The sequence below is a fragment of the Gymnoscopelus microlampas genome (genome assembly GCF_963454915.1).
Source record: "Gymnoscopelus microlampas genome assembly, chromosome: 15".
In the NCBI taxonomy this organism is placed as follows: Eukaryota; Metazoa; Chordata; class Actinopteri; order Myctophiformes; family Myctophidae; genus Gymnoscopelus; species Gymnoscopelus microlampas.
The window spans coordinates 35,988,899-36,014,913 of NC_139952.1; the positions used below are offsets into that span (position 1 = coordinate 35,988,899).

General features: G+C 43.7%; 1 protein-coding gene across 2 annotated transcripts in view; it reads right to left on the reverse strand.

Annotated features, from left to right (window-relative positions):
- Positions 1-26,015, reverse strand: part of pvrl2l (PVR cell adhesion molecule related 2 like) — a gene marked incomplete at its 3' end in the record, with an annotated part of 373,936 nt that overhangs the window by 156,296 nt on the left and 191,625 nt on the right. Inside the window, exon 7 of one of the 2 annotated variants that reach the window (XM_084081054.1) lies at positions 12,183-12,946. The exons of the other annotated variant lie outside the window; for it this stretch is intronic. Within the exon in view, the coding sequence (XP_083937180.1) occupies positions 12,183-12,946 (764 nt within the window). Of the gene's footprint in view, positions 1-12,182; positions 12,947-26,015 lie in introns of those variants that run through there. 2 annotated transcript variants of the gene reach the window in all.

The window sequence follows — 26,015 nt, forward strand, 5'->3', positions numbered from 1 at the left end:
ACACACACACACACACACACACACACACACGCACACACACACGCGCACACACGCACTTCAGTGCATTTTGCACAGACGCATGCACTTCAGTGCATTTTGTGCCCTCTTATAGGGCAGCTGTTTTGTGAACGGTGATCTGTCCATTAAGCAGCTAAAAATACAGCCTGGCCCTCTGGTGTCCCTGTGGGCACAAAACAAGGAAAGACTTCTGGGAGGTCATCAATCCTGCTGCTGACAGCCAGCGGAGTGGAGTGGAGAGTGGAGGGAGGACGGGGTGGTTGGCACACTGCCATGACACAGACACTGAGCAGAGCTACCAACGGACCCTTCCTCGCAAAGGGAAGAGGGCCAGCGAGCTTGCAACATCCAGTACTGTACAGAGTACAATCCTCTATGTTATACAGTAGAGCCTGTTATCTGCCCATAATATATATAGACCAGGGGGTCTTCAACGTTTTTCAGGCCAAGGACCCCTTAGCTGAGAGAGAGATGAAGCAGGGACCCCTCCACTACACATTGTATAACATTAGGTTGCAGATTAAACCTTTTTCATAGATTTCATAGCTAGCTTCACAGACTTGTTTGACAGCACTGTCATCGATGTTGGATTCATGTTAATGTGTATTTTCAGCCAGTTAACCACTTTAAAACCTCAATACTTAGAAAACCTGTACTTGATCTGCTCTTTTACCCCTACATCAAACCTATTTGCTGAAAATAGCCGATCTACAAGCTCAAAACGCCTCGCACTGCGAGGCGTTGTGAGCTCGTAGATCAGCTATTTTCGGCTAGGTTTCAAGCGGTTAATGTGAAAAATTAAGTTCCTATCACACAAACACTTGGTGGCCCCCCTGTGGTAACTCTGAATACCTCCGAGGGGTCCCAGACTCCCTGTTGAAGACCCCTGATATAGACAGATGCTACGTTCTTGGTTTATCTGCTGTGATCCTAGTTTACAGAGGCACTATGCACTGTCTCTCTGCATTTGCTGTACTGTATGTGTTTACTTTGCTTATTGTAAGTCGCTCTGGATAAAGAGTGTCTGCTAAATGCCTACATTGTTATCCATTTGTAACTCCAAGAGTGTTATGAAATATAACGGGTCCATTTGGTGGAGTCAGATTAAAGCTGCAACGTAGAACTTATTTTAACGAATGAAAACGTAAACGTACTCTACAATCTGTATTGTAGAGAAATGTAGACCTTGGCGTCGGGCAGCACACCTACTGGTTAACAAGTAGTGCTGCCTGAAGCTCATGATGAATGCGACATTGCCTCTTGGATTGGTGGTAGAAATTTGGTCCAGGGTTTCGAATTCCACGTATCACATAAAAATTACAGATTGCATCTTTAAGGCTGAGGATTTTACTGTGTAAACATTATAGATGTCCAAATAAAGCCTATTCCTGTAAGCATCACAGCGGTCGACTTCACGACATCGACACAACTACGTGTATAAAAGGCACTGGCCGCGTTTTTATGGGTTGTGAGTATATATCCAGTTTTTATTAACCTATATATTCCGTTTAGTTTTTTTACCTAAATGCGATGCGATGCGACACGTGTGAGTTTGTAGATCGCCTATTTTTTTCACTAGTTTTGAAATAGAGTTAAGTGGTTGTATGTATTTTAATGTATTTTTATACATTTGGGTCCCAGGCAGGGAGACACCAAATTTCTCTTTTAGGTCTTGAGCTGAAAAAAGTATAAAAGGCATGCTCTAGACCGGCCTCAAAGGACTTTTGTGCACTCGAGGCCCCAACTGGCGTGGGTGTCCTATGAATACTGTACAACATGGCCCTGAGGGAGACAATATATGAGAACAAACAGCGAATAACTTTCTTTTAAAGAACTTTTGCCGCAGCATAGAAAAAAAGGGAAGCATCGATCAATCTCTCAGGCAACCTTCTCTCACTTCCTCGAAAAATCTAATAAGTAACGTTAGCGCTTTTGGAATGACGCCCGCCTTCTGCGGGCGATACCTTCTGCTGTCTCACTCTCCCTCCACATTAAGATGATAGAGAGACTTCACCAATACCTTCTGCTGTCTCACTCTAACTCCACATTAAGATGATAGAGAGACTTTATATAGCTCACGTTGTGGGCGGGAAGGGGGTTCTACTGCTGGTTGCCAGTTTGGCAGATCGCTGTGGACAGACAGACAGCAGGCTCCTGTCCACCAGAACACGTGCCCTATACCCGCGGGTTTCAGAACACATGGATATTGTAAAGTGGAGCAGCGAAGATAATGTCTTTGGACTCGCAGTTGTAGGTGAATGATAGGGGTAATTCAGACGACAAGAAGGCTCGCCCCAAAACACGCTCGCTCCGGCGACCTCGGAACGGTCACCACCAGGTACCTGAGTAAAACTATGGCTAAAACGAACCTTATTCCTAAACGTAACCTCAGTAAAACTATGCCTAAACCTAACCTAATTCCTAAACTTAACCTCAGTAAAACTATACCTAAACCTAACCTAATTCCTAAACTTAACCTCAGTAAAACTATGCCTAAACTTATTCCTAACCATAACCTCAGTAAAACGAATAGAAGAACCGCTGGGGGCCTTCCAGTTACCTCCCCAACTCCCCAAAGTTCTAATGCTTAATCCAAGCTCCGTCATACGATGGCCGCGCACCCCAAAATAGCAGATCTACAAGCTCTCAAGCTTGTAGATCTGCTGAGCATGTAGATCAGCTATTTTCGGTGTGCAAATGCGTCTTCCGATGAGTGCCGGGGGCAAACAATCTCGTGACAAAAAATTGTGTTTAGAGAAGTCAAAAACACATTCATGTGGACTGGTTATTGTGAAAAATACAGTATACCAGCGAAAGAAATATATCAGAACTAACTTTTGTTTAATTGAAAATGTTACAGTGTGACTTACAGCGTCACTTTAACACTTACAGTATATTAAAAAATCACATATACAACCTTATAAAACACGTCTTAATTAAATTTCCACTCTCTCAGCGTGAAAAGCTCCATCGTCAGAGAGGTGCTAGGTTCAGTTTGCAACGTACAGTACACTAACGCTGCACTGCAGTAAAAAAGAAGGGAAAAAATTATGATAGGAGAGATAAGCAGCACTGCTGAACACTATTCATACTGTGAGCACAGTAAAAACTCAAAAGTTAACAAGTTCAATAAAAGGTCAAGATGAGGGCAAAATAGCCGTCTGGTGGCCTTGAAAAGGACCAAGCACTTTAGTAGAGCATTCTCCTCAATAATCTGTAGCTGAGAGAGAAAGCATGAGGCATGAACTTCAGTCATGCTCTTGACTGCTGTTCCAGGGTCATTCTATTAAGTTGTTTACAGCCTCAAAAAACAGAGTCCACCTCCCAATAGCCCGGTCCCGGAGAATGAAGCCAATATATTCAGCACTGTAACTGTCCAACTTAATTTCCCTCGGCTGTTTAGGTCGATCGACGAAGAGGAGACAAGTACTGTACGTGTGCACAGTATAATCCTCAATGTTAACCTTTTAACTTTCCATTAAAGTTACATTAAATCTTTCACAATTAGCAGATCTTAGCTCACCACGCGCCACCCCGTGGCTGAATGGCCACACTGCACATCAAAATAAAATAAAATATATCTAGGGGCGCGGCTGAGAATCTGGGGGCGTGGCTGAGAAGGGTACCGTTGGGCACTACCAAGTAACTTTTTGGCGATAACGCCGAACCACTAGGAGACCACTGTAACTCTCAAGAGTTGAAACCAGAACCTTTCCTTTGAAAAGCAACAGAATTTGAAGGGATGAGTGCAATTCTAACCGGACCACACAGTCCTAAGTACTTGGTGTTCGCATGCGTACTTATGTCCAAATGTAAACATACGGCAGCGGTTTCTTTCTGATCCCTTCCGAATGGATGTCACGGCGTAGTGAGGGGGAGGAGGATGGAAGGAAGAGAGAGAGAGAGAGAGAGAGAGAGAGAGAGAGAGAGAGAGAGAGAGAGAGAGAGAGAGAGAGAGAGAGAGAGAGAGAGAGGAGGGGCATGCTAAGTAGATTGGTCACGGGGTTACAATGACACCTCATGTAAGTGGCGTCAGGGGAGGTAACTTGCATGCATGCCTGTCTGCTGTTCTCTAGTTGGTCCCAGACTAGAGGCGAGATGCCTTTTACGTGGATTAACGCGCAGCCAAGACAGCACTCTGCATGGAACCAAATCTGTCTGCCTCTTCTCTGCCTCCCTCTCATTCTCTCTCTGCCTCCATCATCTAGAGCAGAGCTTCCCAAACAATTGGCAATTGGAGCAATTGGGGCGCGGATCCAATTGTATCATTGGTTGCAAGTAATTTTCTTCTTTTCTTTTACATTTCCTACCATTGTAATTGATTATTATTTCAAAATATTCTTTTTTTTATATAAAGAATGTTCAGAAATTCCAAACATACACAATCAAATAGGGCTTAAGTGGTTAATTCACAATGGATTTTTGGTAAGTTTGGGTGAGAGACACCAAATGTATCTTTCGGCTCTCAAGCTGACACGTTTGGGAAACTGATCTAGAGACAGCTCTAGCAGTCTTCTCTGCTGCCTTCCTCTCTCGCTCACTCTGTCGCCTGACTCTCTTACTGTCCCCTCTCTCTCTTCTTATACCGTCCTCTCCTAAAGGCGTCTTCTATCTGTCCCCGTGGCCCTCACACAGACGTCCTCTCTCTCATCTCAGCTTTTTTGTCTCTTTTGTTGTGTCGCTCTATCTTCTCTTCTCTGTTTATCTGCTACTCTCCTCCATCACCGTCCTTCCCTTTCTTTCTCACTCACACTGGCTCCTTATCTCATCTCGCTGTCTTCCTTCCTGCAGTCTCTTCTCTCCGTCACAGGAAAGAGAGAGAGAGTGAGAGAGAGAGAGATGGCGAGAGAGAGAGACAGATAATGCAGAACACTTTCATGCCTTCTGCTGAATTAAACATAGAGAGGACAGCCTGTACTGGGTGCTTTAAATAAGAGAGAGAGAGAGAGAGAGAGAGAGAGAGAGAGAGAGAGAGAGAGAGAGAGAGAGAGACACAAGGGAGTGATAGAGAACCAAAGAGAAAGGAAATGGAAAAGGAAGAGGGATGTATGCAATTTGGCAGCTGTGCCAGGGTCCCCGGTGTGCCGGTGAATATTTCTCTGCCATTATAAAGATCTGTTTCTGATAGACACCGCTGAAGAGGTCTGCCTCTTCTTTCACTCAGAGATTTCTCACTAATTGGCTGGGTTGAAAGGAGGTGTCACCGGTCGCCAGGCAGAAACGGCCGGTCAGCGAGCCCTGGGGGGACCAGAGGAGGGGGGGAGGTGGGTCGGGTTGGGGGCATCGAAAAAGACAATATTCCTCGGAGGGTTTGAGTCCTGCCTCCAGCTCTTATTGTGATCTCTCTCTTACCTTCTTACCTCCCCCCTCTCTCTCTCTCTCTCTCCCACTCTTTCTCTCACTAACATACATACACACCAGTGGGGGAAGAAGTGCTCACATTTTTTACGTAAGTAAAAGTATCAATACCACAATGTAGAAATACAAGAATATCGGCATCAAAATATACTTAAACCAAAAGTAAAAGTATACTCATTGTGCAGAATGTCCCATTTCACAAGTTCAAAATGTATGAAAAAATCTTTTGAAAATAGCAGATCTACAAGCTCACAATGCGCCTCGGGACACGCGAGCCCCATTGGTTTCTACAGACTTACAAGAATTGAAATCCGCCATCTTTGAACTTCTGGTCCCGAAATGCTACTGGAAACGACTGCTATTGGCTGCAACCGCAGCGAGGGAGGGTCTTCACTCGGTAGAACCAGTAGAAGTCCTAGAAACTTACCCTACTTTATCATTAATTTAAAAATGAATGGGACCATAATTTACTAAACGCATATCATGATGATTTTAAAAAAATACTTTAAATTAGCGATTGAAAACATGAAGTGTTTATGAAAATGTTTACTAAGATAATAAAATCAAGTGTAAAGTCGGCCCAAAACCTTGTTCACTTCTATGGAGAGTATATTGTATTGCGACTGGTAGAAGGTGAAATAGCACCATATGCTGGGCCATTAATATGAACTGCATGCTGTAAGAGAATCCGGAAGAGAGCTTCAATTCCAGCGCCGGGGGGTTTGCCCCTTGGGCAGAAAGAAACAAATTGTCACCAACTGTCTCTATAACTTGAAGCTCAGTGCTAAAACATTTACAGGATTTCCAGAAGCCGGGTCTTCCCTTTGTCTATGCAGCACCTTTCATTTTCACGTATTTCTCCCAAAACTCAGTATATCGCTAACAGCTCCCCCTTGTCTATTTGTTATTCATTGATGGGATGGCAAGCTACCACCACTCCAACCCCTCGCTCCCTCCCTATCTGACAGTGCCAACTGCCGGCTGACCTCGTAAAGGATGCCTTGTTTAGCATTAGTGTCACACACCCTGCCGGCTCAGCAAGGACAAGTCTTCCAGGGGTCCACTGCATGTGGGACTTTTCACATTCCTCACCATGCGCAGTATGGTGGCCACTTTTGGAGCCGGAAAGACATTTGACAAGCAAGGTTGTTGTCAGACTTTCTAAAGTGCATTTCTAAGGCGTTTCTGATTTATTTAGAAGGCAGAGAAGAGCGAGACAGGGTAAATGAAAGCCAGATTCATCTACAAGCTACCAATGCATCGCATTTCGGTGCATGGCACTGAATATGCAAACAAACACATCGGATGTGGACACGGCAACAACATTCCGGTATAAATTAAGTAGAAGCATGGACAGAGAGGGGATATGGGCACAAGCTCGGGTTTGAACCCATGATCTTGCGATCATATCAGGGTATGTGTGAAACGCATGCTAACTAGCTGAGCCAGCGGGGCGCCCCAGAGCTTGTGACATTCTAAAAAGGATAGTTTGTCACAGGAGTTGGAAAATGTCATTTCAGACTAGCCCCCCTGGTGGGAACAGAGTTGAGTTCTGCTCTGAGACAAACTTAAAGGTGCCTTTGAACAATGAGCTAACCCTCCTAACTTGCTCCAGTACAGCTGCTCCAACAGTAGAAGTTTCTACACAACTGTGGTTGGACGATGCAGAACACCCTTTATCCAGGGAAGATATTGCGGTTATGAGCTCAAGGCAGGTCTACTTGTCAAACTGTAAGTACCGGTATTCTACCCAACAGCAGGGTCTTCAGTACATTTTCTCAATGGAGGAATAATGAGATCAACTCCAACTACTGCTAATTACATGCATATTGTACAAAAAATCTATATGAAGTTGTGTTCAACGCAAGTTCAGGAGTAAAGACCACCCTCTGCTTATGACAGCCACTCCCCGTTCTAATCGCTTCGCAATCTACTACACCTGCCTCCACTCATCACATCATTAACACCACAGCCAATAACCGCAGTATCGGGCGTGCCAAAATTCCTGAAAGGGGCGTCAACAAGTGACTTTTGGTAGCGGCGGACATCTTTGAGGGGTAAAAAACAGGTTGACTTAACATTGCCCAATACCACGCCCAATGCCAACGCCCCCCATGGTGACGACGCGTTGGCACGCTCTATAAATACACCTAAGATCTCTCCTTCGACTTGTTTGTTCTGCTTCACGACAGACCAAACATGGGTTGTGAGTACTGCGCTTGTAGATCGGCTATATCTCTGTTTCCCTGGGAATCCAGGGGGGCAGTGACAGGGCAGTGACGGAGCAGAGACGACCGACCGCTCTCCCAAAATATAGCAACGATGGCTGTCAGCTCCTGAGACTACACCCCCACCCTGAGTCTCGCCCTACCTTGGGTTCCTCATCCCGTTCCACATTCATCTCATTATGTTTCAAAATCATTTTATTCGATTTTTTGAATATTCCCCAGGGGGATCAGATATGCTTTTTCAGACAGAAGTGATTGAACATTCATAGTGAAAAAAATAACAATTGAGAAACAAAATTGGGCACAACAACTGCAGTTTAGCTGTTTGATCCCCCCACCCTACCCTACCCCGATTCCCAAGGTTATAGTAAAAAACTCAATTCTGTGGCACATTTGTCTAAATATAACAAATTAAAATTAAAAAACAGGAATAAAGAGCAGACGACAGGCAGAATGGATCATTTTTAAGTTCAGGCATCCAGGCATGCAAAAGTGTCACTTTTCAGCTACAGTCACCTTTTTGAACCCAAATAGGGCAATTGTGTGACACCTGACCCGAAAGAAAACAACATGTTGTCACCTTTTTCACATCAGGGCTGTTTGCATGCCTGGGCATCACTGGTAACAAGATCGTGTACACGACATCCAACCGTTATGTTTGTGTGCTGTGGAAATAATGTCAAGAAGGGTCCCCAAGTCTTATAGAATTTCTATAGAAGAAGTCTTATAGAAGTAGCAATTGAAGGTCGCATCTCGTTACGTTTCAATAAATTGTTAAACTTAAGTAGAGGTGTGGTCTCTTACTAGTGAAAGAGTGGTTAAAATTATGTTTTATTTCTTCTGAATAAGTTCTGAATTGCAGCTTTAAATGAACACTTTCAACTGAAAACCATCCCCAGAACAAAAGCCCATCCCGAATAGAAAATCCCATTCTTTGGACAGGATCTATTGAGAATTCACACACCACAGATCTTGCACATGTCAGACCCTGCTGCTGCTCAACGTTCTCATTGTGTGATTTCTGTCGAAAAGGAAAAAGGTGTTGGTATATCCGCTATGTGTAGCTTAACACACTGGCTGCTTTAATTAATTACCACCCATTTCCGGCGAGAAATGTGTTTTTTATTGAAAATGGACTTGGTAAAAAGAAAATGGTGATGAGTTATGCAAGACAAGACGCACACACTGCAATATTTTTTTGTTGTCGTTGCACTAATTAAGCTGCAAGAGTTGCGATGGTGCCCAAATGTTCTAAGGTATGTACTTGTGAGAGGAAAACATAAAAACCTTTGAGCTTGTTTCCACGCAAGCCTGTGTAAATGTGTGTTGGATGGTTTAATTGGAGCGCAAAATAATTGCTGTTGTAGGATGAAAACATTGTGCTCCATAAAGAGTCAACGAATACAAAAAAAGCTGGCTTTGTTTTGAAGTTGTTTGAAAACGGTGTGAGATTTGAAAGAGGCTTCTCTGGCTCACGGGCCCAGAGCAGAACTGGGAAAGAAGATCTGGATTGGAGTGATGACAAATGAAAGGGAACAAATAATCCACCTCGGAGCTGGTCCATTTTCATGTGGCAGCCCGTCGGAAATCCCATAAGAGTACTGGGAACTTGGCACTTCATACCATTAAGCAAGCGAGCAAAAATAATATTAAATACAGGAACCCTATTTTGGGGGCGAACATTTAGTGAAATAGCAGATCTACAAGCTCATGTGAGCTTGTAGATCTGCTACGTTCGGCGAAGAGATTTGGTGCCGAGGGAAACAAGGAGAGGGCCTAGTCCTGGAGGACTCCCCCCATATATATATATATATATATATATATATATATATATATATATATATATATATATATATATATATATATATATATACACAGTATATGGCGTGTTCTAAAGTAAAAGTGCATGAATGTCTCTCGCTCACACGGACGGTTTAATTTGCAAGCTGTCCAATGTTGCATGGAAACTTTATGAAAGCGTCTCATTAAAATGCACTGTGAATAGCAGATACGGCTTGTCAACAGCCTGTAGCAGTATGTTTAATATTTGCTCTTCAGACACTGGAACGACAAGAGGTCGGCAGATGAGTGTTGATGGAAGCTGAAGTATATTACTGTGAAGAAGGATGTCTCAAGCACTGTGCGTCAAAACTGTGAGAGGTGAAGGAAAACAACTTACACTGACAAAGTCATCTAAACTTGATGTGAGTGTTGCATAATGAAAAGCTGATATACTGTAGGATCGGCTAAATTGTTATGATTGAAAATTAACGTCTAATTCTATTTGATGACATGCTATTGTCTTGACACAAGTGGAGTGAACTCTAGCTTGTCTAAGGGTATTATTATCAGTCTCACGCACTTGTTCAGATCCACCCACTTGTGTGTAAAACAAATGAAGCTTTTAAGACAACACCACACAAGATCAAATAACTTGTGATGATGTACTTTTTTTTATTTATTGTACAAACAATATTTGACAGCTATTCACTTAAGACTGCATTCTCATCCTCTGATGAAACACGTCTTGAATATTGTCCTTTCTCTGAAAACAAAAAAACAAATCTGACAACAGAATACGAAACACAGAATAATCCAGTAGTCCCAATCCAGAAGCATTCCACAGAACATTGGGACGATTCTAAGACAGATTTTGTGTAATAGTGAATACATGCGGAGTGCTCTGGCCTCTGACAAAGCCTCCGGTATTTCGACCCAGATAGCAACACAAACTGTGTTCTTTCCCTTCTCTCCCCGCACACAGAACGATCACGGGGCTCATCTAAGCCACACATTATGTGAACAAAGAATGGATGAGCGAGAGAGAGAAAGAGAGAGAGATGTAATTTGTATAGATGTGGAGGGGCGGGGGGGGGGGGGGGGTATAGCGTCTGGAAAGAACCCAAATGTGCATAAAGTGTGAGTGCGAGAATAAACGAAATGAAAGGGAGAGAACGAGAAAAGGGACAAACAAGAGGAACATGGGAGAAAGAGCCTAGGGGAAAGAAGTGGAGAAAAAAGAGGGCAAGGTAGAGAGAGAGGGAGATAGATAAGAGAGAGACGGAGAAAGAGAGAGAGATGGAATGAGAGCAATAGAGAGAAGAAAAGGAAAGGAAAAATAGCCACAAAACAAAGAATCAACAGATTTTTTCCCCTCCATTATGAGTCATTACCAGCCCGATGTGGGACTATGATGAACCCCCTTCCCCCCCAGGGTCCTGCAGATTCTCTTTCTTGGTGAGATAAAACACCATTAAACAACAGTAACAACAACAACAGCAACGATGACAATTGCAGCGTCGAGTGACAACAATGGCGGTACTGAGTTATAGCGAGAAACAGAGTCCTGCATATATATATACTGTATATATATATATATATATATATATATATATATATATATATATATATATATATATATATATATATATATATATATGAAGATATACATCATTAACACCACAGCCAGCCACACATTAGCAGAAACGGTTTGATCCCCCCACCCACAAAAGTCTGTTCTGATTCTCTTTGCTTGGTTGAGCTCCCTCCATTAGAACACCTGGCAATGTCACATGGGGGTTTGTGGTTCAATCCCGCAGTCATCCGTATGAGCACAGAGTCACCACTGGGCCTACTTCCTCCATCGCTGTTGCTACAGTGACTCTTTAGCCCCCCCCCCCCCAAACATCTCTATTTTAAGTGATTCAGGGTCATCGTCTGTTTTCTTTTTTTGTCGTCCCAGTTGGTCTCTGCATTCAGCAGCATCTGCATTTGACGTTTTCCTGTGTGTAATGTTGAATTACAAGACATTTCTTTTCTTTTTGAAAACAGAAAGGCAAGTTTGTATTTCTTTTTTTTTTTATAGTGCTTCAGTTTACGCTCAAGTCTCAAACAAGTCTGTGGTTTCTTCCACTTTCACTTTTCTCTTAAAGTAGAAAATGTGACGCAGCCACTCATCACATGATCACATGACGTTGCCAAGACTAAAAAAAGAACAACAACAACAACGCAAATCACAGCGGTAAGCAGCATCAGAGACACAGTTTAGTTTTTTGTTTGTTTGTTTCTGCTTTACAATGACTTTTTTTAAGCTAGTTATTGTTTGGCCCACATAGAAGAATACAAGTTTTCCACCATGAGATACATTTAAAACACATAATATTCAGCCACAGTGCACGAGTATCACCACAATCCCACAAGTCCCACCCTGCATCAACTTCAAACAAACAATCCGCGTCTGAACTGAAGCAACATTTACAGTTTCTTTCCTCTCCATTTTTTTAAGTTCACTGTCACTTCTCTTTTCTTTTTTTTTTTGAAAAACAAAACGATACATAACATGTGGTCCGTGTCAGAGAGAGAGAGGGAGAACAGAGATGATGATGGCATCTTGGAATGTTATAGGTGAATACATACTGGGTTGGCAGCTGATGTGGCCGATGATGATATTTGGGGGGCTCAACTTCGGAGTGAGGAGGGGCAACTTAACTTAACTCCTTTGCTCTCTCTCTCCCTCTCCACATGCTCACCTTGCTCTCTCTCTCCTCCCCTGCCCTCCCCTCCGCTCCCCTCCTGCCCTCAAACGTATATGGCAGTCCGCGAGATGACCGAGCCGTCCCGCTGCGACTCCATGTCGTCGTCGAGGTACGCATCCACCTCCTCCTCCTCGGGCTCCTCGCCGCGGCCCCGTCGGAGGTGGTACGCCGCCGGGGCCATCACGCCGCTCCCACTCCCCGGGGCCATCACGCCGCTCCCACTCCCCCCACCTCCTCCGAAGCGGTCATAGCGCTCCTCCTCGTCCTCCTCCTCGTCCTCCATGCTGTCGTCCAGGGTGCTGTCGTTGAACTTCCTCCGCCGCTCCGCCTCGGCCGCGTCGCCGCCCAGCAGCACGTCGTGGGCCGTGGGGGTGCTGCTGCCCACCGAGTGGAGGTGGTGCGGGTGGTGGTGATGGTGCGGGTGGTGGTAGTCGTTGGCCTTCTCCGTCAGCGTCCCCGTGGCGTCGCAGCCCTCGCGGTACGTGTAGATGGGCCCGTTGTTGTTGCCTCCGCCGCCGCCACCACCACCGCCGCTGGACCCCCCTGTCCCGTTTTTGCCACTGTCCCCGGGGCTACCGGCAAAGCCCAGCAGGCGGGCTTTGTGGCCGCCGCTGCCGGCCCCTCCCCCGCCTCCTCCGCTGCCCGTCGACGTCACCGAGTCCCCGTTGGCCGGGTAGCCGCGGCGCTGCCGCCGCCGGCCGCGGGCGAGCAGCGCGGCGACCAGCCCGACGACTGACAAGAGGGCCAGGAGGGAGCCTATCACGGCGCCCGCCACCATGCCGGCACTGGAGGGGTCCGCCAAGGCCTCTGTAGAGGGGGATGGGGGGTGGGAGTGGGGGGTGTATGTGGAGGGGATGACATAATGGAGGTGGTGTGGGGGTGGGGGAGGGAGAAGGTAATGGTAGTTTTGTCAGAAGGTCTTGCATGGTGGTTAGTAGCAGTGGTAATGTTTCTTCTTTAAAGTGTGCAGTCTTCTTGTGAAGTGTACTAGTGTGATCCCTTGGTGAGGGCACACTCAGTCACAGCTGGGATCAGGGTGAACGGGACTCAGTTCTTTCTCTCTCTCCAAAAGGCCCAGGTTGCAGCAGCAATGCCCAGCCACTCTACACATGTACAGTATGCACGTCATATCCGCGCCGGCACTTTTGCTTTTGTCGACTTTCCCCATCTGAGAACCGGGCCAAAGCCTTCACTACTTGTAAACGTCCTTTGGTCTAAAACAGCAGTTCATATTTGGTGTGAGCCCAGTTTGCCTAGTATGCACTCTTGTTTCAGTTGAAGATTGAAACAAAAACAAAACAGCAAAAGCAAGAGGAAAAGGTAACAGCGACGGCGGTGGTTTTCTGTTCTGCCCCGTGTTGTCATTGCCATGGGTCAGAAGGGTCAAGGCATAGACAAACGGACGGACACAGCACAGAGAGGGACAGGCGAGGAGGACAGACAGGCAGAGAGGTTACTTGGAACAAGGACAAGATAAGTAGCAAAAAGACTGGTGGAGAAACGAGCTACAGCCAACAAAGTGCCAACAGATCAATGTTCTGTACCCAAAAGCCTTTTTAGCGGCCTGCTCATCTGTCAAAACCCCACCGCACCCATTCCACCTCCCTCTACTCTCTTTACCCCCCCCCCCCCCCAATTACCTCCCCTCATCCCTTTATCCTTCTCTCAGCCTCGTTTACCTTGGCCTTCGACTGCTTTTCGCCCCGTTTCCCTCCTAAAACGGTCAGCTTGGCTGAAACGCCCGGGACCACGTCCAAAATCACGTCCAAAACATCTCACCGATCGGAAACACACGCAGAGCGCTCACACAGCGACACACAAGTCACACAACAGGACATGTTTTTTGTTTTGTTTAATTTTTTCAAAAAGGATTTGGCTGCAGGGGTAGATGACACAGAGAGCTGCCAGTTCAAAGAGTTTTAGGGATTTTGCTCACTGCGCCATAGAGGGGAAACGAGTGTCAAACGGGGCCAGGGTGGAGGGGAGGGAGGAGCCGAGCGAGCTGTCCCGTCCCGAGGATGGTTAAAGCCGAGGCTAGTAGCGACAGGGACATTTTTGTCTCTTTTTTTCTCTCTGTACAGACTGCACGTTGATATTCCTGCAGAGTGTGGAGAGGGCAACCGAATGTACGTGAGTCAGGTAAAAACTGTGTGTGACGTGTAGGGGGGGGGGCGGCGGGGGATTATATATGTTGCCAACACCTCACCATCCCCAACCCTTTCCCGCATTATGCAAATCAAGTGGGGTCTTTTGTCGGCAGTGCTTGCCAAAAACAAAAATAAATAGAATACTGCGGTGAAAATCCATTCAGACACGGCGAGCAGTGCTGAAACAAGCAGCAGGGGTGGGGACCGCACGTCCTCGACAGCCCTCAATAGGAGGATGTCATTTTTTCAGTGAAATTACTCTGGACTTCAGATAAGGCTCTGTGTGCCGCGGCCAAATGTGAGATCTGATAGTCAAAGCAGCAGGCAAATGCTGCGTTCGAGAGAGCCCGCTATGAGAGATGATAAACTACACTCACAGCATATTCCTTATGCTAATGGCCTCGCAAAGGGAGAGGGAAAGCAAGGAGTATGGGCAGAGGAGAGGAGAGGAGTTCACATTGGGAATAGAAAAGTGGAAGAAGAGAATGAAGAGAAGAGAGAGTTAGAGTGGGGAAAGGAGAAAGGAGGGGAGAGGAGAGAGAGAGAGAGAGAGAGAGAGAGAGGAAAAACCAACATCACTGTCTCTTCATATTCTCCCAGTACACTCTCACATAGAGATAAGATAAGGTCATGCCAGGCAGGGTTAGACAGACGGTTGGGGCGACTGCGGCAGGGCTCCGGGGACGGCATATGATGTGTAAATTAGGGGACACGGGTTGGAGATGTCCAATTTAGGTGACAGAAGGCATCGTGGATTATGAATTCAGCACTTGCTGTCCTAGATTTCTTACTCTACTATAAAAACACAAACACAAAAGCTCAGAGACGTGGGAATACAACGTGTGGGCCAAAAATTCCTTATTTATATTTATCGGGCCGTTTATATTTAAAGGTGCAAGGGACGTTTTATCGAGTGGCTGAATGAGAAACTCTCTTACAGCTGAGTAATGGCGGGCCACTGCAGGTTTTCCAGCGTCCCTTTTCCCTCTATTAATCAAGTCGTTAAAAATCTATTATTCCTTGAAGGCTGTAATGAACAATGCTCCTACAAAAGGCCCATTAGGGCTGGTTGTCCATTTTTCAATAAATTTGGAGTTTGCATGCAAGAGAAATGTACAGAGGATTTCACAGCATTACAGTCTGGCTTCAGTCCAAAGCTGTGTAAAAAAGAAAAGAAGGGGAAAAAAAGACTTAAGCACCATCAACAAATATTAATCAGTGGTGTCACAGTCTAGGACGAAACACAGAAAAATCCTGAGTGTTAATTTAACTCAGAGAATGTACAAATGGAACCAAATTACAGGTCTTTTTTTATGATTCTACTGTGACGGTCGTCCTGATTAATTTACAAAGAAGAAAACCCTTCTACACCTTCTCAGATCCTGCCTTATATTTAATTTCTTACTGTTTCTTGCTCTGCACCCTGAGATGGGAGGATATAATGATTCCATCTGTTATCGCGGTAGGACAGCATTTCCATAATCGGGATGATCCTTCAATTTCTTCACACGAGTGTGAACACCCTCGCAAGTGCATGGATTAAAGCAAAATGTAATCTCACGACTGAAAATGTTTGTATGCGATTTGTGAAACCGTATGAAAAGGAGCCCCCCCACACCAGCACTGATTCCTAAACATTTAACACAATATGTAAAAAGATGATGTTCCAGTAATAATTGTTCCTGCTGTTCTACATACTGAAAAAGGGGGTAGGAGTTTTAGACTTCATCCTACTCCTTTTCGGACATTGTTGTTGTTGTTTTCTTCTGTCTTGTATTCTATATATATATTCTTTTTAAACAATGTTCGAAATAAAACTCATTCATTCATTCATACTGCCAACCAGGTGAATAAATCAACAGATTGAGGCTTTAACCTTAGCTTTTATACAAAAGTATGAAATATCCTGACTGTTAAGATTTTATGGAAGATGCTTCTGAACATTATTGCTAGTCTGACCACTGCAAATGCTTAAAATAATCTACAAACTCTCAATGCGTCGCAGACACATTGAGAGCTTGTAGATCGGTTATTTTCGCTGTGCAACATGCTTCCATTGAAGACATGCTGCCTTCTATGGAATCCAAATGACTGAAATCAATCGTGGGCGACTGAGAACTTTGATCCATGCAAGTGACTTGAAAAAGCTGTCTAGTGTGATCTGAAAACAAAACATGCTATTAATTCACTGTGCTTTTACAACAAATACTGTAACTCAGTGGTTCTCAAACTCTTTCATGTCAAGGACCCCCAAAATTATATGTATTTGGCCGTGGACACCCATCTCAAAATATTTTGTTCCAGGGACCCCCAGAAGCAAAGATTTGAGTTACAAATGTTTGCTTTAAAAATATATATATTCAAAGATTTGCACAAATGTTCAAGATTTTTCAAAAATAGCAGATCTACAAGCTCGTAGTGTGGAATTCGGTGCCACGCTATGAGCTTGTAGATCTGCTATTTTTGAATATCCAAAGTATAAAAGGTTAAAGTGGTTAAAATGAGTGTGATGCCATATTAACACATTTAGCTGGGGAACCCCTGGAACCCCCAAGGACACCTGGGGGTCCCAGGACCCCACTTTGAGAACCAAAGCTGTAAGTAATTGAACCATGTGAATGCTTGGAGATCAGGTTGACAAGTAGATTATTTTTATTAATGGATTTCTCTCTCTCTCTCTCTCTCTCTCTCTCTCTCTCTCTCTCTCTCTCTCTCTCTCTCTCTCTCTCTCTCTCTCTCTCTCTCTCTCTCTCTCTCTCTCTCTCTCTCTCTCTCTCTCTCTCTCTCTCTCTCTCTCTCTCTCTCTATCTATCTCCTTGTACCTGCTGAGTGTCTGCGTGTGAATGTCTGAGTCTGACACTAAAAAGGATGTTCACAAAAAATATATGGTATGATGCAATAACAATATTTGTTTCTTAACAGAACACACTTGTAAGTAAAGCGAATCCAGTAGAGTGCCATTTTATAAGCTTTAAAGACAACAGAAAAAAATGATGGAAATTCAAATAATGTGGAAAAGACAGTGCCGTTATGATTTGGCATTCTCATAAACAACATATTTGTTTATATATGGTAAATGTTGGAAAACAGCTAAATCCATGCACTGCCACAATTCCCATCTGAATAAGCACATACAAGGATACTTATATCAACAAGATAAAATGTCATATCTAAATGTAGAAGGTGTTTCAGAGGATCGCAAATAGAGCTGGTTTTGAATGCTAAGACATTTACAGTACAATGTGAATTTATAGGTCAATATTGTACTATATACAGTCAATACAGTATAGTATGTAAAACTACTTCACTATTCACTATTCTTCGATTACATTCTGCTACCTGTATAGTCACCTTTTCATAACAAATTTTTATCTAATTACAGTACAAAAAAGGAACTGATATTGTTGTCTAGATATGTCACAGTATGAAAACATCTGAAGGTGCACCCTTTTCTGTGGACGTAACTTTAACCACTTGAACCCCAGCATCCATATTCTGGGGGGAACATTAGCCAAACACTGCCGATCTACAGGCACACAACTCGTCTCAAGGGGAGGCGTTGTGAGCTTGTAGATCGGCTATTTTTTGGCAAAGCGATTTGGTGTAGAGGGAAAACGTGGTCCAAGTACAGAGCCAACGGAGGTCCAGTTTACTAAGTCTAGAGGGTTTATGAAGCGTATTTTGATGATTATCGGGATAATATAGTGAATCACAATTATTTGGGCCAGGATGATCGTGACTTGAGATTTTCTCATGCAATAGTATGCAACCCTCTGCACTCTGACCCTGGCTTGCAGCTTGCCTATTGGTTGGTTGTTGGTTGATTTAGGAACTGGCAGGGCTAGGCAAACAAAATCATCACACCAAACACACATGTCCTTGGCTGATTGAGTTGAAGCAGGGACCCCCACTACATATTGTATAAAATTGTGTTGCAGATTAAGCTTTTTCATAGATTTCATAGATGGACAGCATTGTCATCAGTGTATGTTGGATATTCATGTTGATGTGTATTTTCAGACCAAAACCTCAATACTTAGTAATCTTAACCTTTCACTCTGTACTTGGTCAGCTCATTTTTCCCTCTACATCAAACCTCTTTGGCTAAAGGTCTCCTCAGAATAGGGATGCTAGGGTTCAAGTGGTTAATGTAAAAAAAATAAAATCTAATCCAATCACACAAAGATTGGGCGGCCGCCCAGTAGTAACTCTGAAGACCCCCTAGGGGTCCCGGACCCCCTGTTGAAGACCCCTGCACTAAGCTTTTAGAAAGGAGCGCCGACATGAGACAATCGCCTGGCATCGCCTAAAAACTGGATCTGAGCTGCACCGACGGTTGTCCCATGCCTCCTCCTCCTCCTCCTGCTACCCCCCCCCCCCCCCCCCCCAACAACAACAACAACAAACTCAGCAGACGCTTCAGAATAATGTCAGAGCCCAATTCTCGTCTGCACACCGACCCCCACCCACCCCTCACCACCAGCCCACCCCACCCCGCCCCAAACGCTTGCTTTGCAAACACTGTTATGCTCCCGGAACAGATTTTGCCAAAACAAGTTCTCAGCAGAAAAAAAAGGGGAGGAAAAGGAAGCAAAAAAAAAAAAAGGCCAGGGAGACAGCCTATGCTTCACCGGAAAATAGGCCAGGCATGTCACACACACACACACACACACACACACATAAACACGCCCACACACACATGCACGCACGCACGCATACCCTCCTTCTCCTCCCTTGTCATCATCATCATGGTTGTCGACTGAGACAGCCGGGCTCGCATTAAAGCACCGAGGGTGATAAATGTCAAAGGCAGAGAGGCAGAGTGGCTTCTATCTGCTCTCTGCATTAGTGTCATGTACGTATAGAGGAGATTAGAGGGGAGAGAGAGAGAGAGAGAGAGAGAGAGGGAGAGAGCGAAATGAGGACATAGAAGAGTTTATGTGAAAGGAGGTACAGAAAGGGATGGGTAGAAGGAAGAAGTCCTACGGAGATAGGGAGAGAGGACGGGAGCGAGGGAGGGAGAGAGGGAGAGGGGCAGGGAGAACATACAGTATGAGACAGGGATTTCAAAGGAAGAACAAGAGAGAGAGTGAAGGCACGAGAGCAAAGAGAAGAGATAAAAGGCAGAGCGGGCAGTGAAGAAGAAAGAGAGACATGAATCCAAATAATCCTGTGTTGATGTTCTTGTCAACGCCTCACCTCGCTTCCTCCTAAAACCTGAGGAGCCAGTCGACTGTTAGAGCCAGAGGATTGAAGCCAGACCCGGAGGAGAGAAAGGAAGGAAAAAGTTCTGCCCAGTTTTGCCTTTATCAGAGATAGCCTTATTTGGTCAAGGACTGGACTGAAAGCCTGGTAAATGGTTTGCATTTCTATAGCGCCTTTACAATGTGTTTTACCTTCACCCATTCTCTCACACACATTCACACAGCGACAGTGAAGCAAACCGTGCAGGAAAGAACCCTCACCGGGTTCACCATCTTACCCAAGGGCACATAGCCAGGGATCGAACCGGGAACCTTCCTGTTTCTAGACGGGCGCTCCACCTCCTGAACCTGCCCAACAGCATCAAAGTAGACTCACTCTGTGCTTTGTGTTTTTATTTAGTTAATATAATTTGGAATTATGGGGAAATGGGAACACTTGCCGATAGGTTTTGAGATAGAAAGTATTGAGCTTGCATGACTATCGATTTTGCACAGTTTATAGATTAATATTTTTAATTATAACTAGGCCTATAGTTATTATTCATAAGTAGAAGCCATGTCGGGAATAAATTCAGATGACAAAATAAGGCTAATGAATGCTGTAATTTCGTGGATACGTTCTATACACTTTAATATAAGATCTTAGTAAGATCATCTCCCATCATAACCTTCAAGAATGAGTTGTTCGCAACTTGCAGCTCTGTTAATTGAAGTCTCGCACTTATTCTGTGATACTTTTTGTCCTCATATGTAGAAGCCAATTGTAGCTAATGTAGAAGTCCATCATTTGGGGTTTATTTCAGTCAAGGAGATAAGGACCACGGTAAACTGTGGGCAAGCCAAATAGCTGTGGCTATCGTTGCACACAACGCGGCATACCTACATTATAGTAATATTTGGGTGCTCAGGTTGGCAAAATATCATTCGGGGAATGACATATTATAATGTTGTTCATGAATAGTATTTCCAGACAGCCTGATTGAATTACCTTTCTCTGTGCAACCAGCAGACTTCAGTGGGCTGCACAATGGGCAACCAGGCAGTACATATTATTTTCTGACAAAAAGATGTCAAATATGAATTCATGTCAAATAGTATGCGTCTCACCTGACAGTGACCAGCATATGTTTATCTATAAAGTACACTCTAAGATCATCTCATTATGACTCACCGAAGAAGGTGTTTTTTTTTGTGTTTAACCACTTAAACCCTATAGGCTAGTCTAACAACTGAGCTATGGAAGGGACTACACCAATGGAAAATAACCATACTACAATGATCATAATAATACAAACCTACTGTATGCGACTGCAGGACAACTAAACTAAAATAAGTCGCGAGAGGCGACGAGATGGGCCAGTTCTATTGTGTGACGCGCTTCAAACAAAAGGAGATTCACTGGATCCAAACGATACGTTTTAAGGGGTTTATTAAAGCAACAAAAACAACATCATTAAAGGTGCTTAAACTCATAGCAAGGCGATCACAGTAATCAAACAATAAAGCAAAATAAGGTATAAAGCAGTCAACAAAAAGTAGGCTCCCAAACACCCCCTCTCTCTGTCCGTCTGTTCTCAGCAGGTGGTCAGGTGGTCCTTTTGAGGTAACCAGGTATCCTCCCCTATGCCCGTCACTCAATCGCCCACTCACACACACACCAGTGACAGGGCATTGACCAAGTATAAATAAACATAACCAAACATAGACATCATAATAACAATAAACCAATTCATGGCTCCTACAACTACTTTTCAAAAAAGGTGCTGAATACAAAATCATTACTAATTAAGATTCCAGTTCATCACCGCCTTTTCACGGTCTAGTCAACAAATCGGTGGTTAAGATCATTTATTTTCCTCCTAAAATACTTTTATTTATTTATTCTCTAAGTTTCTGATCGAGTTAACTTTCTCCTTCGAAAGGGCACTCAAACGGAACCAAAACATTCTCCCGAAAGCACCTGTACTGTATCTATTAAACTGGACTACGGTATGTCCTTCACAACAGGAAAGCACTGTACTGTATCTATTAAACTGGACAACGGTATGTCCTTCACAACTGGAAAGCACTGTACTGTATCTATTAAGCAAGGGATAATTGACGGGCAACCCGGTCATTATTGATAAATAAATCCCGAAAGGGTGATTAGGCACTGATGCGTAGCGAGGTGCCTAATCGGTAGCCGGTCAATAATGACCAGCTACCCGTCAATTATCCCGCTTATTACACAGCTACTTAATACATTAATTAATAAATTGACCCAAAAGTAACAACAAAACGAAGTATTTCCGTGCTTACGGCAATGACCGTTTGTCTGTCTGTTTTTTGATTTTACTGTATGTTTTGTGTGAGGACTGCGGATGAAAATTAGCATCTTTGCTAAATCTGGTGTATTTACGTTCATGTGACGTTCATTAATATGCTCTGTCCTGTCTAAATAAACAAATAAAGTAAAGTAAAGAAAGTATTCCATAAGTGTTGAGCTGGGCAGACACGGTAGCCTCGGAAAACAAGGAAGTGTTGATCAAATAGATTTTTCTTTTGATTATTGCATCGTCTATTTCTCGCTTCAAATGTTTTCAAAAACATTCTTGAGAGCAACGTTTAGCTGTAAATGACATTGTGTGTTTGTTTACATGGCTGTCATGGATACGGCACAAAATCAAGCAGCACAGGTTGATATGAGCAGGTGCTCTGAGCCTTTGATTAGACAGAGGTCTGTTATGGAGCTCATCGGTCATTATCCAGAAATAACACACAGCTGAATTCAGTGATCGACCCATTCAGAATCAAGCATTCAACCAAGCCTTGTAATAAACTGGACTGGACAGTATGTCCTTCACAACTGGAAAGCACTTTACTGTATCTATTAGACTGGACTACGATGTGTCCTTCACCCCCCTGTTGAAGACCCATGCTATATATACTGTACTTCCTTGACAGGGGTCCCCCATACAGTATGTCTGTACTTTGCCCCCTCCTTTTCCCCCTCTATGCCAAATCTTTAACCTTTTAACAATAAACATTTTGTTTTAACCCACTTTAGATTTTAACCATAACAACAATTGTTTTATACTTTGGCTATTAAAAAATAGCAGATCTACAAGCTCAGCGTGTCATTTCGTGCCATGCTATGAGCTTGTAGATCTGCTATTTTTTTTAATCGTAAAAATGTGTCCAAATCTTTGAATACATTTTTTTAAAGCGATTTTTTTTTACTCAAACCTTTGCTTCTCTGTGTGCCTGGAACAACATATTTTGAAATGGGGGTCTGCGGCCAAATGCATATAATTTTGGGGGTCCTTGACATGAAAAAGTTAGAGAACCACTGACATAGAAACATTTTTTAAGAAGAAAACTGTTAGGATTTAGAAGACATTTGTAGAATCGGCCTCAGGTCCAGGTTAACCAAAAAATATCACTTACAGTCAAAATGAAGAATGATAAAAGATACACAAATATTGTCAGTCAGACCTCAGTCAACAACAACAGTAGAGTGGGCTCTTACAAAGTTTACATTTCAGTGTCTCATAATCAGTGTTTAAAAGGAGTCACGACGTGACTTGTTAGAAAAGTGACAGCAAAGGAAATGAACGTTAATGTACCGGTAATCGCCTCATCTTCCCTGACAAAACAAACAAAAAAGCAAAGTTTTGGGCGGCACCCTAAGTCAGGGGAAACGATAAGGAGAGCAGAGGAGACGGTAATTGTCACAATATTTCCCTTTGTTGCTGCTCTCTCCTGATATGGCAATGTGACTCAAAAACACAGATAACTGAACTCTCCCCTGACAGTCTGATTCAGAGATGAAGGTTCAACGTGGATCTTAATTGCAATCTCAAAATAATGTGTATTCTTAAACACAAGAAGGCAGGTTTGCAAAGTTATGAAGGCTGCAAGGCAGCTATAGGTGCAGCAGACAACGGTTGGGTCTTTTGTACAGACAGTGTTTGATGCCAGACGTCTGATACCACCGAAGTGCCCCTGAGCAACAGTACCTACAGTATGTAGCCTGATTTATACTTCGTCAACGGCACGTCACGCTCTGATAGCCGATCTACAAGCTCAGAACAGGTGGTATGTTGTCAGCTTGTAGATTGGCTATTTTCTGCCCGTGGCGCCGTCATAGGACGAAGTATAAATTGGCCATCAATCATCATTTTGACAAGTAATAATAGAACTACAGGGACCACAATGGAAGCAAGCCCTCAGGGATTTTTGTGTTATCCTTTCAGCATGATTGTATAACTGTACCTCTGTACTTTTTGCAAACTGTTAATAAAGTATTCAATCAATCATTCAAAACGAAAAAACTTTTTTTGCAAATTGGAGAAAAGAAACAATGAAAACTTTTTTCTTTTTCTTCGTTGTCCTGAATCTTGTTTATAATAATTTGCTTCTTTGGCTTATATTCAGTCCTAAACAACAACAGCAAAAAAAGCACAAAAACAAACACTGTGCATAAGCAACAGTTTTAAGTATTGCTTCTTTAATGGACTGCTGGTCCCAGGTTGGAGGAGCAGCAGAAAATGAAAGACATCTTTCAAGCGAGGCCATGCGATTGTCCCCTGTGCTCCCAGAGAGGGAGAAACGTGAACACCGGGGGGAAAAGAAACACACCGACACGGTCAGCTCCAACCGTAAGGCAATAACAACAAAATGTTCCAGTGGGGGTCTCGACTCGCATAGCCTTCACCTGAATGCGATTAGTATTTTATTCGCCCTGCAGTCGCAGCGCTCCAAACCGCATGACTGTTTGCCTTTCTGATTCGACAAAGTAGTTTTGGACTATTAAAGTTGTCCGTATATTATAAATGAATCTAATGCACTCGGTGGTACACTCTCCATTAAAAGGCCCCTCAAGAGAAGAGTGCAGTGTTATAGTACGTTTGTACACAGACTATTAGAGTGCTGCTCTCGCTGTGCGACAGTGTATTTACAGAGGAAATGCACAGCGGCGTACAAGAGCAGAGGTGGACAAAGTACTCAACCCCAGTACTTGAGTCAGATTACCAATCTGCAACCCCCGATCTACACGGTCAGAGTTTAAATAAGATTTTAATACATTTCCTACATATGATACCTTGTGAAATGGGACATTCTGCGCAATGAGTACTTTTACTTTTGGTACTTTAAATATATTTTGATGCCAATACTTTTCTACTTTTACTTAAGTACATTTTGATTACCGGACTTTTACTTTTAACAGAGTGTTTCTGCATTGCAGTATTGATACTTCTACTTAAGTAAAAAATAAAAGTTTACTTTTTCCACCACTACGAGATGTAATTTCACTCTGAGGGTTTTATAAGCCCTCACTTATGCAGGAAGTAGCATAACAGAGATAGATTGTATCATCCAAGTGGTTGCTGGAGACAAGATGGCTACATCTGGCTTTATACATCCTAATTGTAGCTCCACCACGCACCCAAAGCCACAGGGAAAATCTCTCTCTCTCTCACACACACACACACACACACACACACACACACACACACACACACACCAACCTCAAAAGTGTAATTAGCATTAGCGGCTACCCATTCAACCTTCCAGTGTGATTGCATCAAAATAACACACACACACACACACACACACACACACACACACACACACACACACACACACACACACACACACATCTTTTTTAATTACTCCATGATTGTACCACAAACACACGTAATAGTTTAATAGTTAAACAGTCATAGGGGCACACCCTCGTCTTAATTGTTTGATTACACAGATAGAGAGAGACACACACACACACACACACACACACACACACACACACACACACACACACACACACACACACACACACACACACACACACACACACACACACACACACACACACACACACACACACAATTAGAAAATAGATCCACACACTGATCAGAAGAAGGTTACATTATACGGTCAAACCAGATACAACTGCTGCACAGGCTTATTAACACACAGAGGAAAAAATATAATTTCTTATTTCATTAATGAACACAATATCTGGGGTATTTGGAATATCTTGCAGTGAATTGGCATGTGTGTCATTGTGATTAAACCAGTCTAGTTTTACAGTGCTGTGTTTATACATTTTTGTTGTCCTTTCCTGTACTTCTCTGATCTTGTCTGAGACCAGATCCACCAGACGGCCATGTCTGGCAACGATGATCCCTGACCGTGTTAAGCATATTGATAAGGTGGCTGGTTCTGGTGGCGGTGTAAACCCATTCTATGTTCAGTACGCCCCAAACCACCATCTCTGAGGGGCTGAAAGAGTATGGCACGGCATTTGGTGAGCACGGCTCACCAAATGCACTGACTTGTTATTCTGTGAGGGTGTTCTGTGACAAATGGACATTTGAGAAAAGACGTTGAAAGTGCCAATTCTCTGATTGCCTGCAGTTTCATTTGGATGGGGAGGGGGGAGGAATCGATTAAGTCCAGTCTGACAGAGTAGTCGTCATACAGTTCTCTGACTTGCTCTTCCTAATCGCCTGCAACAATACATTTATGTCCCACTCCCAG